At 36.9% G+C, this 18,378-nt stretch overlaps 1 protein-coding gene across 5 annotated transcripts in view; it reads right to left on the bottom strand.

Moving 5' to 3' along the window:
* Nucleotides 1–11,901: 11,901 nt before the first annotated feature.
* crfb1 (cytokine receptor family member b1) overlaps nucleotides 11,902–18,378 on the bottom strand; it is a 33,369-nt gene continuing 26,892 nt past the window's right edge. For 4 of the 5 annotated variants that reach the window (XM_087266991.1, XM_087266993.1, XM_087266992.1 and 1 more), the window contains 3 exons: nucleotides 18,051–18,175; nucleotides 15,882–16,043; nucleotides 11,902–13,707 (listed from right to left, as the gene is read on the bottom strand). In XM_087266991.1, coding sequence (XP_087123117.1) covers nucleotides 13,024–13,707; nucleotides 15,882–16,043; nucleotides 18,051–18,175 — 971 coding nt within the window. In that variant the 3' untranslated portion in view covers nucleotides 11,902–13,023. 5 annotated transcript variants of the gene reach the window in all.

Below are 18,378 nucleotides of genomic sequence, written 5' to 3'. Positions count from 1 at the left end.
GATTTAGCGTATCAGACAGTAGGGTTCTATAAACAATTTTCTTTCTTTTTTGTATGTGTTTTGACCTATTTTTCTTGATTACAACTGAGTTCTGAATACTGTCACTGCATTTACTCTCTATAATGACATTGATGCTGGATGTATGCATTATTTAATTTAAATGGGAAATTTAAAAATTAATTTTAATTTAAAGTTATTTTATTTTAAAGTATTATGATTTAATAATTATTTCAGTTTATTTCCTTGTGATCATGTTTATGTGTTATTTAAAGTAGATTAGCTATAAATGGACAATCACTGCCTCCCCCCAAATCCCACACCTTCATATGGTTTTCACCCCCGGTGTGGGTAGACAGGTCTATGGCTGTTGCCTGCATCAGACTATCTCTACATCCCCTGTTGCTTTGTTTATGTGTTTATGTCATAGGTCTCAAACTCGATTCCTGGAGGGCCACAGCTATGCACAGTTTTGCTCCAACCCTATCAAACACAGCTGATCCAAATAATCAGTGTTCAAAAGAGTCATGAACACCTTGGATAAGCTGTGTTTGACCAGGGTTGGAGCAAAACTGTGCATAGCTGTGGCCCTCCATGAATCGAGTTTGAGACCTATGGTATATGTGCTTGCTGCTGGGGCTTTTTTTCCCCCTGTTCTCATACTGCCCTATAAGAACAGTCTGGGATGGGCTTTTTTATGAATTATTTAAGTTTACTATTAGAATAATTAATCATTTATAAATGTTGAAAGTTTTAGATTTTAGAATGTAAATAAAGTAAGATTGTGTTCCAGCAGTCTGTGTTTATGTAGTCCAAGAAGGTCCACTGCAGAATAGGTAGAAACCACCCAGAGCATCAGGTACTCACTTGTTTTTTTTTTTGTTTTTTTTTTGTTTTGTTTTTCTTATATTATGAATAAAGACAAAAAAAGTACATTTTGTGTGTGATTATTGTTTCATTAAAATGAGCAGAAATCCTGGTCCCTTCTTGGCCAGTATAGACCAACAGTCCCCTTATAGTAACATAGACATGTGTGTGTATGATTACACTCAGCCTTGGAACAGATTGTACTTTAAGTGTGTGTGTGTGTGTGTGTGTGTGTGTGTTCGTTCTATTTGATTGTGGAACTGTTTCACAGGTCTGGAGTCAGCTCTAAACAGTCTAGTGTATGTCTGACATTTATATGCTTAAGACATTGTTCAGAATTGTACGCACGCACCCACCTGGAAATTTTTCTAGTCTTCTGTGTTTTAACCAATCAGGTTAGAACACCTATATGTATGACGCAGTTAATGACATTATGTGAGAGTAAACTTGTTATTGATTTGTGATTGTAAGCAGAGCAGTCTAGGAACTACTGATGAAACTGCAAACAATCTTCAGTAAACTTTATTTATTTAAATCTCTGACTCCGACTCTTCTTTTTCTGACAGACTGATCTTTCTTTGGGTTAAAACTGTAAATAACCTCTACAGTTTGGTGGAGGATGTGTGGCATGTGTTTACTAGTGATTTCTCAATCAACAAAAAGAAAGGTAGGAAGATTTAAAATATTATATAGACTAGGGGTTGTCTGTAAGTAGTGGTGAGTAACGGTTTGCTATGTGGGTCTCATTCAGACGTGAATGAAAGGCATCAGTGGATTCACAAAATGTGTGTGGAATCCCATAGAGAGCTGGTTTTCTAATGGTTAAATGTAGACCGTTTTATTTACCCAGGGAGTTCACATCCACCATTGTAGCTGCTGCTTATATTCCTCCTGATGCTGATGCCAAGCTTGCTATGATTGAACTTCATGCAGCCATCAGCAAACAACAGACTGCTCACCCGGAGGCTGCTTTTATTGTTGCGGGGGATTTTAATCACTCAAACATAAAGACAGTGCTCCCCAAATTCCATCAAAACATTTTCGACCACACAAGGGGAAACAAAACCTTAGACCATGTTTACACAAACATGGCTGAAGCATACACTGTGAACCCCTCCCACACTTGGGTCAATCAAATCACCTTTCTTTGTTCCTCACTCCCAAGTACTCACCACACATCAACTGTTGGAAGCCATCAGTGAGTACCATCAAAGTGTGGCCAGCGGGGGTAGACTCCACACTCCAGGACAGGTTTGCTTTTCAGGCCACCTGTGGCTCTCACACAGACATTGACAGTTACACTTCCTCTGTTCTGAAATGCATCAACACCACCATAGACAGTGTTAAAATCCAGAAACAGATCACTACATACCCAAATCAGAAGCCATGGATGAACAAAGAGGTGCGTCTCCTGCAGAAGGCACGCAACACGACTTCAGATCAGGGGATGCACAGGCCTACAGCACTTCCAGGGCTAATCTGAAGAGGGGAATCAAAAAGGTCAAGCACTCTTACAAGCTAAAGCTAGAGGAGCACTTTTCCAACTCTGATCCTCTGCGCATGTGGCAGGGTATCCAGGCCATCAGCAACTACAAACCCAGCCAGACCACAGCCACAGCCACAAATATCTTCTTCCTGAATGAGCTAAATGACTTTTATGCCCGCTTTGATAGAGACAATAAAAAACCTACATCAGGATCACTTCCTCAACCAACCACTCACCTATCACACTCACCTCCTCAGAAGTCTACACCGCACTCAAGGTCAGATCAATGTGCGTAAGGCTGCTGGATCAGACGGTATTCCTGGGCACATCCTCGAAGCATGTGCAGAACAGCTCGCTGGGGTATTCACAGACATTTTCAACATGTCGCTTAATCTAGCAGCTGTGGCAGCATGCTTTAAAACCACCTCTATTGTGCCAGTGCCCAAACAATCCAGCCCAACATGCCTGAATGACTACCGCCCTCAAACCCATCATCATAACGTGCTTCGAGCAGTTGGTCCTGGCACATGTAATAGACTCTCTGCCATCCACACTGGACCCACATCAATTTGCCTACTATGGCAACAGGAGCACAGAAGATGCAGTCTCCATAGCACTGCACTCTGTACTCACACACCTGGACAATAAAAACACTTCTGCAGGAATGCTGTTTGTGGACTTTAGCTCAGCATTCAACACTGTCATACCCTCTAAGTTAATGATCAAACTTAGAGACTTGGATATTGACACGCCTCTCTGCAACTGGGTTGTGGACTTTCTGACTAACAGACCTCAGAATGTTAGATCAGGCCACATCTGCTTCACCACCGTCATACTCAACACTGGTGTACCACAGGGCTGTGTGCTGAGCCCCTTCCTCTACTCCCTTTTTACCATCGACTGTAGGCCTGTGAATAGATTCAACACCATCATCAAATTTGCAGATGACACCACAGTGATTGGTCTAATCAGCAACAATGATGAGACGGCCTATAGGGAGGAGATACAGCATCCGGCCACTTGGTGCACCGACAATAATTTAACCCCATCTTAATAACTTAACACCAACAAGACCAAGGAGCTCATTGTAGACTTCAGGAAAGGACGAACAGGCTCACATGATCCCATCCACATCAATGGGATGGACGTTAAGCCGGTCTCATCTTTCAAGTTCCTGGGGACCCATATATCAAAGGACCTTTCCTGGACCACCAACTGAACTTCTTTCCGCTGCACAATAGAAAGCATCCTGACCAACTGCGTCACAGTCTGGTATGGAAGCTGCTCTGTTGCTGAACGTAAAACTGCACAACGCATCACAGGGACCACACTGCCTACCACTCAGGACATCCAGAGGAAACACTGTCTGCGCCGAGCACACAGTATTCTTAAAGATTCTTCTCGCCCTGATCACAGACTGTTTTCACTTCTGCCTTCCGGCAGGCGCTTCAGGCTTCCCCGGACAAAAACCAGCAGACTGAGGAACAGCTTTTTCCCCAGAGCTGTCTTACTTTTGAACTCTATCCCTCACTGACTCTTTTGCTCCCCTAATACACCCCCCACTCTCCTTTAACTTATACTCCTCACAATCACTGCCCTGTTTAACATTTGCACATTTAAAATTTGCACAGATTTCTTACACTATATTGCACTGATTCATATATTTGAACTGTACATACCTACTGCACATGTACATTTGTAATTATGTACACACCCACTGTACATATACATCTGTAATTATGTTTATCTATCTGCACACTTCTGACTTTTAATAGCAATGTTCATAATACACCCATCTGTAAATATCACCATAGTTTTTCTATAACTGCACTTTATAACTTATACCTGTATCCTGCGCTTGCTGCTATTGCACTGCTGGTTAGACCTAAACTGCATTTCATTGCATTGTACTTGTACATGTGTAATGACAATAAAGTTGAATCTAATCTAATCTAATCTAACAGTAATTGAAAGGTGTTCCTCCTCCACCCAGAGTTAAGTACTCAGCTGATGGATGTGTAAGAGGCTTTTGAAAACCTTCTAGAGGTTAAAACTTGGTTTTGTTTTTAGTAGTGACTAAATTAACTCAGAGAGCGTTATCAGTTCCACCACTGCTATCTTCCTTCTTCATAGACAAGGGCATGCCGGCATTAAGAAAAGTGTAGATCAGTTTATTAAGGAAAGAAATAATTGACCAAAAATACAATTCTAATAGAGCTCCATTAGATGGGGCGGAGCAGTGGCGCAGTAGGTAGTGCTGTGCCTCACAGCAAGAAGGTCGCTGGTTCGAGCCTCAGCTCATTTGGCGTTTCTGTGTGGAGTTCGCATGTTCTCCTTGCATTCGAGTGGGTTTCCTCCGGGTGCTCCGGTTTCGCCCACAGTACAAAAACATGCAGTACAGGTGAATTGGGTAGGCTAAATTGTCCGTAGTGTATGAGTGTGTGTGTGTGTGAATGTGAATGTTTCACAAAGATGGGTTGCGGCTGGAAGGGCATCCGCTGCGTAAAAACTTGCTGGATAAGTTGGCGGTTCATTCCGCTGTGGCAACCCCAAATTAATAAAGGAACTAAACCGACAAGAAAATGACTGAATGAATGAGATCCATTAGATAGTACTGGTCAGATAAGATACCTAGACCTATCAGGGCGAAGTGGATTGATCAATGATGCACCAGGAGCAATCTCGAAAAAAATATGACCCTAACTGGATTGGACCGGTCAGGACAGTTTCCACATCTTGGGGATGATTTGCAGATTTATCAAGCAGAAGCCAAGCGCTGTTGGTAAGATTGTCCTCTCAATTTCTTGCTGATTTTTGTGTTAAACTCTGATATAAAATGACAGAGAAATACAGTAGCATGCTTGGTCTCGATAAGAATATTAAAATAGAAGAGAACAAAATGCAGTAAATCGCTTAGCTAAGCTTAACTGATTTTAAGAAAGATTATTCTTTCTTTGGCATTTGATTTTGATTGAAAAGCTAGAATCTAAATGTTGAATGTTTAGTAGCAAAAAAAAAAAAAAAAAACACACACACACATGCATGCACCCACACACAGCACAGTAACATTTTATGGGAATAAAGAATAGTTTATGTTTTCTCTTAGAAGATACAATTCTGTGTGACTGCACTGTTATCTTGGTTTGGCCCTCACAATGACTTAGAAAGAGACACGTCTGAATAAAAAATATGCCATATAAGCTTTATGGTTGGATTTACAGTGGGGATCGAAAGTTTGGGCACCCCAGGTAAAAATTTGTATTAAAGGGCACCTAGGTCACCCCTTTTTTCAGATTTAATATAAGTCTTTTGCGTCTCTAGAATGTGTATATAAAGTTTCAGATCAAAATACCTATCAGATTTTTCATTATACCTTTTACAAGATGCTGTTTTATACTGATTTCCAGCAGGGGGTGGTTTTGTCGTACTGCGCCTTTAAGACGATTCTTTCCCGCCCACTTTCTCGCCCACAACATGCCTCTTCCCTCAGCTGCGTCAGACAACAGACAGACTTAAAGGAAGAAGGTCTCAAGTAGCATTTGTGAGATACCACAGTAAGAACTAACCTTTACTAATCAGTATTGTGAAGTTGCATTGATGAGTCACACACAATATCGTTACAAAGGCACGCGCACACACACACACACACACAAAGGCAGGCAGACAGAGCGCGCTTAGCTTAGGCTTAGGCGCTAACCTCAGGCTAACCTCAAGTACTGTGTGGATATCTGTTATGCTAATGTACAAAATAAACCTGATTTAACTTCCACAAACCGGGATTGAAGCGTCTTCTTTTATAATTGTTCTGACACGCGGCTGTGCTGATGAAGTAAAGCTGAAGTAAAACGCTGTAATTAATTACACACATACTCTGTTTTAAAACACTTTAAACATGTGAAACTTACTCTTAATCACATTTGATGATGATTGCTGATCCTAGCGAACAGAACAGACCTTTTATTCCCGGTTGCTTTGCGTATGTCTGTCTGGTCTTGTTGACATATACACACGACTACCGGAACATGTTAATGCACGCAGCTGTTAATCAATTCGGTGGGCGGGGGGATCGCACATCTACGTAATGGTGCGAACGATTTGAAAACAGCTCCAGTTGGCCAATCCTTTTTTTTGTAGTTAAATTGAAAAAAAAAAGAACTGGGTGTGTTCATATCACCCCAGTATGACGGTCTATACACTATACCAACACACAGATCTGTCCAAACAGTTTGAAAAGTAGATTTTTTACCATAGGTGCTCTTTAATGTGCATAAAGAAGCCAAGGACAGATGGAAAAATCTCCAGAAGGCATCAAATTACAGATTAGACATTCTTTTAATATGTCAAAAAAGTTAGATTTTATTTCCATCATATACACTTTCAAAATAACAGAAAACAAAAAAATGGCGTCTGCAAAAGTTTGGGCACCCTGCAGAGTTAATATCTTGTACTGCCCCTTTTGGCAAGTATCACAGCTTGTAAACGCTTTTTGTAGCCAGCCAAGAGTCTTTCAATTCTTGTTTGAGGTATCTTTGCCCATTCTTCCTTACAAAAGTCTTCCAGTTCTTTGAGATTTCTGGGCTGTCTGTCACGCACTGCTCTTTTAAGGTCTATCCATAGATTTTCAATAATGTTGAGGTCAGGAGATTGTGAAGGCCATGGCAAAACCTTCAGTTTACACCTCTTGATGTAATCCATTGTGGATTTTGAGGTGTGTTTAGGATCATTATCCATTTGTAGGAGCCATCTTCTCTTTAACTTTAGCTTTTTCACAGATGGCATCAAGTTACCATCCAAAATTTGCTGAAATTTTATTGAATCCATTTTTCCTTCTACTCGTGAAATGTTCCCTGTGCCACTAGCTGCAATACAACCCCAAAGTATGACTGAACCACCTCCATGCTTAACAGTTGGACAGAGGTTTTTTCATTAAATTCTGTGCCCTTTCTTCTCCAAACGTACCTTTGCTCATTCCGGCCAAAAAGTTCTATTTTAACCTCATCGGTCCACAGAACTTGTTTCCAAAATGTATCAGGCTTGTTTATATGTTCATTTGCAAAGTTCAAACGCTGTTTTTTTGTGGTGATGATGTAGAAGAGGTTTTCTTTAGATGACTCTTCCATGAAGACTATATTTGTACAAGTATCTCTTTATAGTGGAATAGTGTACCACAGTTCCAGTGTCTGCTAGATCTTTCTGGAGGGATTGTGTAGTCAAACGTGGGTTTTGACTTGCTTTTCTCACAATCCTACGAGCTGTTCTGTCTGATATTTTTCTTGGTCTTCCAGATCTTGCTTTAACTTCAACTGTTCCTGATGACTGCCATTTCTTGATTACATTTGCTATCTTCTTATAGCCTTCTACTGCTTTGTGAGCATCAACTATTTTCAGTTTCAGTTTTCTAGACAACTGCTTAGAAGAACCCATGATGCTGATTTTTGGGGCAAGGTCAGATGAGTTTAATGAGTTTGGGCATTTAAAACCTTTGAGATTGACATCACCTGGTCTTTCCAGACAATGATTGAGAACAATCCATGACACTGTCAGGTCTCAGCTTTTCAAAGGGGGCATTGCATGCTATAAACTCTGCAGGGTGCCCAAACTTTTGCAGACACCATTTTTTGTTTGTTTTCTGTTATTTTGAAAGTGTAAATGATGGAAATAAAATCTAACTTTTTTGACATATTAAAAGAATTTCTAATCTGTAATTTGATGCCTTCTGGAGATTTTTTTTTATCTTTCCTTGGCTTCTTTATGCACATTAATACAAATTTTTACCTGGGGTGCCCAAACTTTCGATCCCCACTGTATATATTTTTAATAATAAAAAAGTAACATAAATGGGGGTTTCAAATATTAATTTAATGGATGCAGTTAACCCCTGAAAGATCTAAAAACTATTGTTGACTGTAAAAGCACTAACTTTGAAAATGTATGTGTATGTGCCATCAATCAGTCTCTTCTTGTCTTGTTTCTTTCTTTGAATAAGCGGGATTTGAACGCGAGTAAGATAAGACAGTCCAGTGATGTCATTTTCGAAAATGTTCAATAACAACTTAACTGAACTATACTACACGGTCAAAAAAACTGACTTGCTTCCATCTTCATGACACAACTTTTTCCTTCCTGGAAGTGACATCAGCATATACTCTATATTAAAAATAAATTACTATTTAGTACAATATTTTTTGTTTTTTTAATAAGTTTTGCTTTTCACATTGTTATTAATTTAACATTTAAAAAAACAACAACTGATGGCTCCTTTTGTATGTCAACTCTGTTTTATGTTTTAGGACGGGCTTGAGTAAAAAGATATTACAATGAAATTATGTTATTGAAGGTAATGTTGTTTTTAATGTATGTTTACAATTAGTAAACATGCATTTACAGTTCTGGATTGCTCAAAACACTCTCTCTCTCATTTGATGTCAGCTAAGAGCTGCTATCTGCCGGTTCCATAACAATCGATAAGTGTATTCAGTTGGAAATCACAAACACTGAGATGTAGAGTAAAAGAATTGCTAAAATGAATACAGAAATTCTACATTTTAATTTGTATGCACTAATAGAGGTATTAGTAATTAAACATTAAATTTAACAAATAAAGAGCTTGCAAAAAGCATTTTTAAAACACTAATATACCCCCTGAGCTATAGAGCTATATGGCTTTCATGGTTCTTGAATGCACTTTCCCAAGTTGCAGAAAATACCGGATCAAGAAGGAAGCCTGTACAGAAGTTTGCAGTGTGAGTGGCAGTTGACCAGTGGGCACGTCGTGATTTTGCCAAGTGCTAGTTGCCCTGAGACCCACATTTTTTATGATGACCCAGGGACAACAACTTCATTAGCCAATCAAATGACATGACGTCATCATTTTGTGCACCCTGCATAGCCCGCAAAAAAAAAAAAAAAAAAAAAAAACACACACACACCTGCATTTTTACCAGTGAACAAGACAAGTGAAAAAGGTAAGACTACAAGTTTTTTTCCCCTATTAATTTAAGTTACAGAATATTCACAAAATGAATGTTTGTTTATGGATTTGCTCTTTTTTTCTAGATTAGCAAACATTTAACTTTTGTTTCCTTCGACAAGTTAGCCTGATTAGCCTCCATACAAGTCTAATGTTAAATTAATGTGCTCTTATGTCCTTTCTGGCTCAAATTAAAACAAGATAACATATAGATTTTTTTAAAAGTAGGGAAGGGCGATACCACAATTTTTTTTTTATTTAATACGATACTAATACATTTTGTTAAAATTTTTACGATACCGATAACGATATCACTTACTATTTAAAATGTTAATGTACTTTTTCTAAATAATGCTAATTAAAAAAAAATATTACATATAAATATACATACACGCACACACGACTATATTGCACATGCACACTGCACAGATACATACACACTTATATTTATTCTTATTCACCTATTGATAATGAGAGAGAAAGAGAGCTTATTTATTATTTTAATTATTTATTTTTATTTGTATTTACTTATTATTATAATTATACTGTATATTATAATACTATCACATGCTGTTTACTAAGAGAGAAAGAGAGAGAGAGAGAAAGAGAGAGAGAGAGAGAGAGGTTTGCCTCCTTTAAAACTCTCCTATAATGTCTTTTGTCAGACAGAGGGAGACTGAGCAGAGGAACACTGGGCAGCTTGTTTTTGTTCCGCTTATAAGTTTTAGGGTGTGTTGTCTGTAAGTGTTTATAAATGCTGCTTGTATTGTTGCTGTGTATGACTTTCTTATCACAAATATTGCTCGTGCAACACTTTTTCCGCTAATGAGCATGACAACATGCTGTGTTATCTCTCAGCCATCGTGTCATTCCATAATGCAAAAGTGTGTGACTGGCGTGTGTGGAGTACGTAAGTACTGAAAGGCACATGATTGCTCACGTGACGTTCTTTGCAGATTGATTGGTGTAATGTCTTGTATAAAAAGCGTCACATTGCTTAAACATTTAGTTATGCAGAAATTATTCAAATATAGTTAAAATATCGATACTTAAAAAAAAAAAAACATCGAAACCAAATAAGAAGCTTCTGAGTATCAATATATCGATACTTGAGGTCAGGTCATCATCACTGATTTATTATCATCATTAATATGTTGACCTCAGGTCATCATCAGTGATTTATTAAAGCATTAATATGTTGACCTCAGGTCATCATCGCTGATTTATTAATATCATTATCATGTTGACCTCAGGTAATAATCGCTGAGTTATTAATATCATTATTAGGTTGACCTAAGATCATCATCGCTGATTTATTAATGCATAAATTTTGTTGACCTTCGGTCATCATTGCTGATTTATTAATATCATTAATATGTTGACCTCAGGTCATCATCGTTGATTTATTAATGCATGAATATGTTGACCTCAGGTCATCATTGCTGATTTATTAATATCATTATTATATTTACCTTTAGGTCATCATCGCTGATTTATTAGAGCATTATGTTGACATCAGGTCATCATCTTTGATTTATTAATATCATTACTATGTTGACCTCAGGTCATCATCGCTGATATATTAAAATTATTAATATGTTGACCTCATCATCATGGCTGATTTATTAACATCAAGTTGACCTCAGGTCATCATCGCTGTTTTATTATTATTAGTAATATGTTGACCTCAGGTCATCATCACTGATTTATTAATATTAATATTATGTTGACCTCAGGTCATCTTCGCTGATTTATTAATATTATTAATATGTTGTTATCATCGCTGATTCATTAATGCATTAATAAGGTTGTTTATTCAGGTAGCTTTTTCATTAACATCATTAATATGTTGACCTCAGGTCATTATCGCTAATTTATTAATACATGTTAATATGTTGAACTGATTTATTGTCATTACTGATTTGTTTCATTTATTATTTATTTTTTTGATTTTTATAAATGTATTTATTGATACATGTTATTATGTTGAACTGATATCACTGATTTGTTTCTTGATAATATGTTGACCTCAGGTCATCACTGATTTGACACTTTAATATGTTTACCTGAGGTCATCATATGAATGTTGGCAACATCCATATTACCATTTTTTAAAACAATTATATGTAAAAAAAAAAATAAAGTACAGTAACCATTACACTGATTTATTGATATTATTGTGGATTTTTATTTTACATTACCTATGTTTTTGTCCATTTGCATTAGCATTTTAGATTTAACATCCTACAGGTGGGCCATGAGAATTAACACACGTTTATACAGGACAATCTAGCGAGGCTCAATTCTGCTATAGAACGTAAAATAAACTTTCATATGAGCTTCAGTGGAGCTGTTCACTGTTCCTGTCAGCGATCTCACAATAATATCCAGCAGCAAACTCAACTGCCATCTGATTGATGTGTTTCAACAGATTTAGGGTGTTTTTTTTCTCTCTATTTTACATTTGTCTGTGTATAAAACAGAAACTCGTCTTTTGCAATCACCCTTCTGACCGGTGGTTCTCTTTGAATCTGTGTGCGTGTATATATTTATATTATTTGTTAATAAATAAAAGTTTAAATGAGCATTTCACACAAACATTTTATAGAAAATGGCAGACAGGTGGGCCTTCAAAAATTGGCTGGAGAAAAAGTGGACCTCGCAGTAAAAAAGGTTGAGAACCCCTGAGTTAAAGAACATTACAAAAAGAGTCACACAGCATCTTAATGTAAGTTAAGCAAAACAGGCCATTTGTTTGAATGACAAGTAAGATTAATCTTCGACAATCTTGTACAATATATTAGTATTTTCCCATTTGATGCTATGCTTAATTAAGCATTCTACTTACATGGCAGATATTCACTAATGGCAGCAGGTGCACTCACTGCTCTTTAAGCTGTTAAGCTGTCTCATAGACTGACTCATCCACCTGCTTCTCATCAAAGGTGGACAGTCTCTCCACGATTTAGCTTCTGAGTTCGCAGAAAACACAGTCCCCTAAATTCTTTGCAGTGCCAGTGTTACCAGTTTCAGCATCTCTCATCTTAAAATTCTAATTATTTTACACATTGGTCAACAAAAACCTACACTGAAAACCCCCAAAAATTAAGGTATCTCAAATCATTTGAGGAAACCGATTGCAACAAACAATTTAAGTTCAAAAACTAATCCTAATGAGTGCTGTGAACTTAATCCATGTGAGTAAACAAAGCAATTTGAGCACAGTAAAACCCGATAAATGAAGAGAACTCAAAATATTCGAGTTAAAAAACTAATTTTTACTGAAAACTTAATTCATTTGAGTTGAAGAAGTGAGGTATTTAACTCATTACTTTCAAAACTAAGTTCAAAACTTTTCAAATGAGTAGAATTAACTTTCAGTAAATTTTGAGTTAACGAAACTCAATTGATAAAGTTGACTGTTGGGTTTTACAGTGTACAATACATTTACTCTTAAAATGAAATTGTATGCTCTACCATTTTTTTTAGTATTTTAATGTGCTATTAGTGAGCAATGTCTTTGCCTCTTCATTTATTTTTGATCACTCGGTGATTGTGGCACTAAACAAACTTTATAACAATAATCAAAGTTATTACAAAAAAACAAAGTTCTTATGATCTTAATTATAACAAAGCCACTGGCAACTTCAAGTTTGCCTAAATTTTAAACTTGTTTCAAGTCTTTAAATAAATATTGTTGTATTTACCGTGTTATATAGCTTGTGTCGCAATTTGTCTCCTCTAATAAGTCCTTATTTTGATCATGCATTTTTCCTATATGGTTCATCATATATGCAGACATTGTTGTGTCAGGGTTGGTTTCTACGTTATGAGCCAAAGAGCAAACGTGAACAAGATCATTTTGGCTGTCCAAATGAATCAGATCATCTGTTTTCATGCCTGTCTCTGTGGGTATAGATATCTGTATCTTGTTAGATACAGGTAAGAGCTCTTCTGTCCATTTGTCTGTTTTTACAAACAATTTGGGTAGCAGAGGTTTATACACATCTTCCTTATCCAAGTCATCTTCTGGTCCAAAAGTCCTCACAGTGACTGAAAATAGGTTGATGTTCCCTGGGGTATTTGTTGAACCTTTCTCATTTCCCTCAGTTTTTAACTGAGTATTTGTCACTTCAAGATGTCCATGTCCCTCTTCGAAAAGCTCTGATAATAATTCCTTTTCACTCTTCAGATCATCATATTGGATCTTTTCCATGGCTGGTTCCTTTGTGTAGCAGACGATTGAACTTTTATTAAATGGCAAAGCTGAAACTATATCCTTCTTTGTACTATTATTTTGACAACTAATGTCGTCAATTTCACAACTCATGTAGACACATTTGACTTCGTCTTCATCATTACTGTCTTCCTCATCCTCAGTGTCTGACTGTGAGGAAAAAACAAAACAAAGCAAAAAACAATTATGTAAAAAAACAAGGATGGAATGGATCCAGTTTCAGTATTTGCAATTATTAAAAAGAGTGGTGGGGCAGCTAACTGTATACTTGGGGATTGCACTAGACAGAATATCAAATTTTGCATAGATGCAATAGGCAAACCGAGAGAAATACCAGATGAGATTATTGCAAGAGATAAACTAAAAGCAGGAGTAGAGTCTATGCTATTGCGGATAACTGCAAAAATGAAAAATGTTGAATGGATTAACAACATCTACATTCAATATGTACAATATATTGACAATATATGTACAATATGTTGATATGTACAGATGTTAACACTTCAATATGTTCCTACTGCCACCACGCATTTGAGGCAGTAAACGCGCTTGCAGCTTTTGACCGCTGGGAGGCGCTTTAAGCATAAACTTATATATAAATATAAACATGGAATAAAATATCAACACATAATTTTCAGCTTTGCCTTTTCACAATACTAGATAGGCCGGTACTGTATGTGTACCTTGTGCACAGGTACTATGTTTAACTGGGTTAAAATATATAATTTTGTTTGGTTTTGGTTTCCTTAGTACTCTGAAATTGTCCTTTGCTGTGGCCTGCTACTAGATTGAGTGTCACTGGCAGTCCTTTAGTTGACATTTTAGCAAGGGTGTAGGTTTGCACTTGACACTTTTGGGAACCAGTGAATCAAACAACCGTCATCCCCGAAGAATGAATATTGCATATACATGTATAAACATATATATTATTTATTGATTTAGTTATTATTTATTTATACATTAATTATGTAGCTGCTATTAACATATATTATTAATTAATCCTCTCTTCATACAATTTATTTAATTAAAACATAATTATACATATAATACATATAATATATATATATATATATATATATATATATATATATATATATATATATATATATATATATATATATATATATATGTGTGTGTAATAAAAAATGATAATTTTTTAATAAGTATTTTTCACATTTGTTTATTATAAATTTTCATTACGTTTATAAAACTGTAATATAAAACTTACAGTTTAAATGCACATTTGTAAATAAACACTTAAAATAGTAAAATAGTGTGATGTGCTATTTGACAAAATGGTTGGAAATATTTTTGGTACTTTAAAATGTGTTGTTATGATAACCGTTCGAAAATACAATCCAGTAAAAATTTGTTCTTAAAATATCACTAAAATGTTATATTTATACCTCATAATTAAATAAAAATCAGGTGAATAACTGGAAAAAGTTTAGTTTTTCAGAAAAAAAAAATAACAACCACCCCTTTCAATAAGCTGGCTACAGACTAACAATGTTAAAATAATTTTTATTAACAGATATAAAGAAAGACTTCGGTTTATTTTATTTTGGCCATAGTGCAAATGAAACATGTCTCATGTATCAGTATTAATAAAAGATGGAGCACAGGCAGTAGTTTTTCTGACAAACTGTTTCAACCGAAATTGCACATGCTACTCTGAGAGATCAGGAGAACTGGCAGGGATCATATTCTTTTGCATTTAGCCGTTTATTCTGCAGTTTGTTATCAGGGCATATTATTCAAACTATATCAGTGTGTTATAACAACTGTACGTTAAACTGTACGGGAAAAAACGCGAGCATTAATGCCATTGCCCTGTGGCTGCCGTCGCATCATTCAAGTGGATGCTGCACACTGGTGGTGGTGTGGAGAGACACCTCTCATGATTGTGAAGCGCTTTGGGTGTATGGCCATACACGATAAATGCTCTATATAAATACACATTACATTACATTACATAACATGTAGCATTCTGTAATTTTTCAGGCCGCCTTTTCAGTAAAACAATAAAAATAAATAAACTTTTTTTACTTTTGTGCTTCACGCAATATGCACTAGGTGGCACAAGGAACAACCACTTTTCCATTAATTAGAGTGGTTGCACCAGTGGAACTGTACTCACCATTTTTATAGGCATTTTGTTGACCTCTTTTTATACATATAAGAGTGATTGGTGATCTAAATGACTTCCTAATTTGTTGTTAACCACAAAACTGGTAAGGAACAACTGAAGAGAAATTCTGTTGTCATGTTGTATTGTTAACTATTATATAGATTTTATTTTTAAATACAGCCATTAAACAAACCTTGAGGACACTGCCTTCATATTCCCTTTTTTCAGGATTTTTCAGTTGACTGTTGTTTTCGGTAGTATCATAGGACAAATGAATTAACTGAACCTCAGTTAATGACAGACTCTCAGACAACGTCTGTTCAGGAATCAGATAGGTGGCTGGAACAATGTTACTCTAAATGATGAAGAAAAACAAGACAAAACAAAACAGAGGGTTAGACAAATATCATATGACAGGATGAGACAAACTAATGACTCTTGCTCCATCTCAGTTGTCAAACACTTAAGAGACACTTGAGTAGATCTGAGTTTATTTTCGTATATGTATACTTTAGCCACTGATAATATTAATAATTGAAAAGCACAAATACCAGGGCTTCCAAGACCCCAAAAACTGCTAAAGGTATTTTAACAGGGACTGCTTTTGTTCGCAGTGTCATTGTGACAGTTTACACATTTCCACTGTTGTGCCTACATAGAGTCGGTCAGTGCATGCCTGGTCTGGTCGAACTTCCACAGTAACTTCTTAGGGCGTACTCACACAATACAGTTGCCTTGAACCAGGCCAAAGCACGCTTGTCCCCCCTCCCGTCTCCCCCCCGACGGCCCACACTCACATTACATTCGGGCCTGGGCACGATAACGTCATCGATGATGCGCTGGTCAGAAGCACTCTTGCTCAGCACAGTGGAGATTTCTTTAGTTATGTCGTTTGACATGCTGTGACACGCAGTCAAATATTTCGCCGAAGAGATCAGATGCTTTTGATGCTCATAAACAATCATAAAGTCTTTGTGCTGCAGGAATTAGGAGGTTTGGGGAAGGTGCGCAGCTTTCGTGCCAAGAGATGGGTTTGCATCTTTAATAACCTACGACAGTTTGCGTTCACTAAACAGTAAGAATGATTAATAAATCCATATGAAACATTCCCTTTAAATTCATGTATCGCTTTCAGCTTCAGGTTTAGGCCCATTTTGCACTCACACACAAGCGTACCGTGCCAAAGCCCAAGTGAACCAGGCACACCTCTTTCAACCGAGCCAGAGCCGGCCAAGTGAACCGTGCCCGAGGCCGATTCAGCGTACTCGCACTCCTCAAACGATCCGGGAAACTGGCCTGGACACGGATCGGATAGCATAGTGTGAGTAGGCCCTTAGACCGCATTCAGTTGTTGTTAGTGTTTTTTTGCCATGCAATGTGGGCCAAATCAGGCTAGCTGGGGCTTTGGAGGGGGTGAAAGGCAAAGGCTGAGTTTGCCTGGATCAGGTAAAAAGAATCTGAGATGCCCATTTCACTAGTTTTGCAATCTCAGTGGAATGTAGAGTACACAAAAAAAAAAAAAAGAAAAACTGAAAGAGTGTTGTATAAAATAACCTATTAATTTTATTTAAGGGATTTTATAAGTGAAACACAATTGAGCATTTTAAATTTCCTTAAATGTTGCATTAAAACCCTTAATTTCCACAGTCACCAGCTGGAGTGCCCATAAGACATACTAGAGGGCACTCCACACATCACCTCTACCACTAGACTACAATTATCAACAACCTTTGCACCTCACACCTAATAAAACTTTCCTGGAATGATTAACTGATCATCACTGCATCTGTTCACAATCATCTGCTCTTTGGGGCTGTTTACATTTGAAACCACACACCAACTATAGGAGAAGGGGAGAGACAGTGATAGAGCCAATTCAGTGGATGGGGATGATTGGGAGGTCATGATTGCCGATTGAGGGACTATGGCCAGGACACCGGGGCTTGAACCAGCAACCTTTTTGCTGGAAGGCAACAGCACTACCTACTGCGCCACCACGTCACGGGCGCTATTATTTATTACTGCTATTATTATTATTACAACAGGAAGATATCCAAAACCCTAAACATGTCACATTTAACGGGACAGAATGAATACCTACTATTTGATTACATTAAAATACAATAAATACATTCTAACTCTGCTAAAACATAAAGGCAGCTAATCACTAATGAGATGAGTAAACCTTTCCTCTTCCAGAGCATGTTTGATGCTCATCAGTGTATAAACACCACTGAAAAGTTATATTGTTTTTTAAATCATTACGTTAAATGTTGTTTAATTGTATTAATTAATCATGAAAATTAAAATGTATGACAAAATTAAATATGTTTTCTGCAATTAAATGTAGACAGGGTCTTACCAGTGATTTGAGAGGAGGGTTCTTGGGCTTGCATAGAAATCCTGTGTAAACCAGAATCCATGCCAACATCATCACACATGAACCTGACAACGTCGCTCCTAGTAACCAGCTCATAAAATATAACACTGGAGAGAGAGAGAAATACACATAATAATCCTAAAAATTATACCTTACAATTAGACATTTTAACAGAAGTCTGCAATGAAAACAAATCATTATAATATCTTCAATATATGTCAATTTTCATGTGTTGCTAAACACCCTTAAGTACACTAACTCAGTGATAAGTTATCAAACAGGACAACGTGTGACGGAATATTTACGGTAT

Source organism: Danio rerio, chromosome 9 (genome assembly GCF_052040795.2).
Source record: "Danio rerio strain M-AB ecotype USA chromosome 9, GRCz13ab, whole genome shotgun sequence".
Lineage (NCBI taxonomy): Eukaryota > Metazoa > Chordata > Actinopteri > Cypriniformes > Danionidae > Danio > Danio rerio.
Note: the sequence above shows the minus strand (reverse complement) of the source record. Positions and strands in the feature narration are given on the sequence as shown.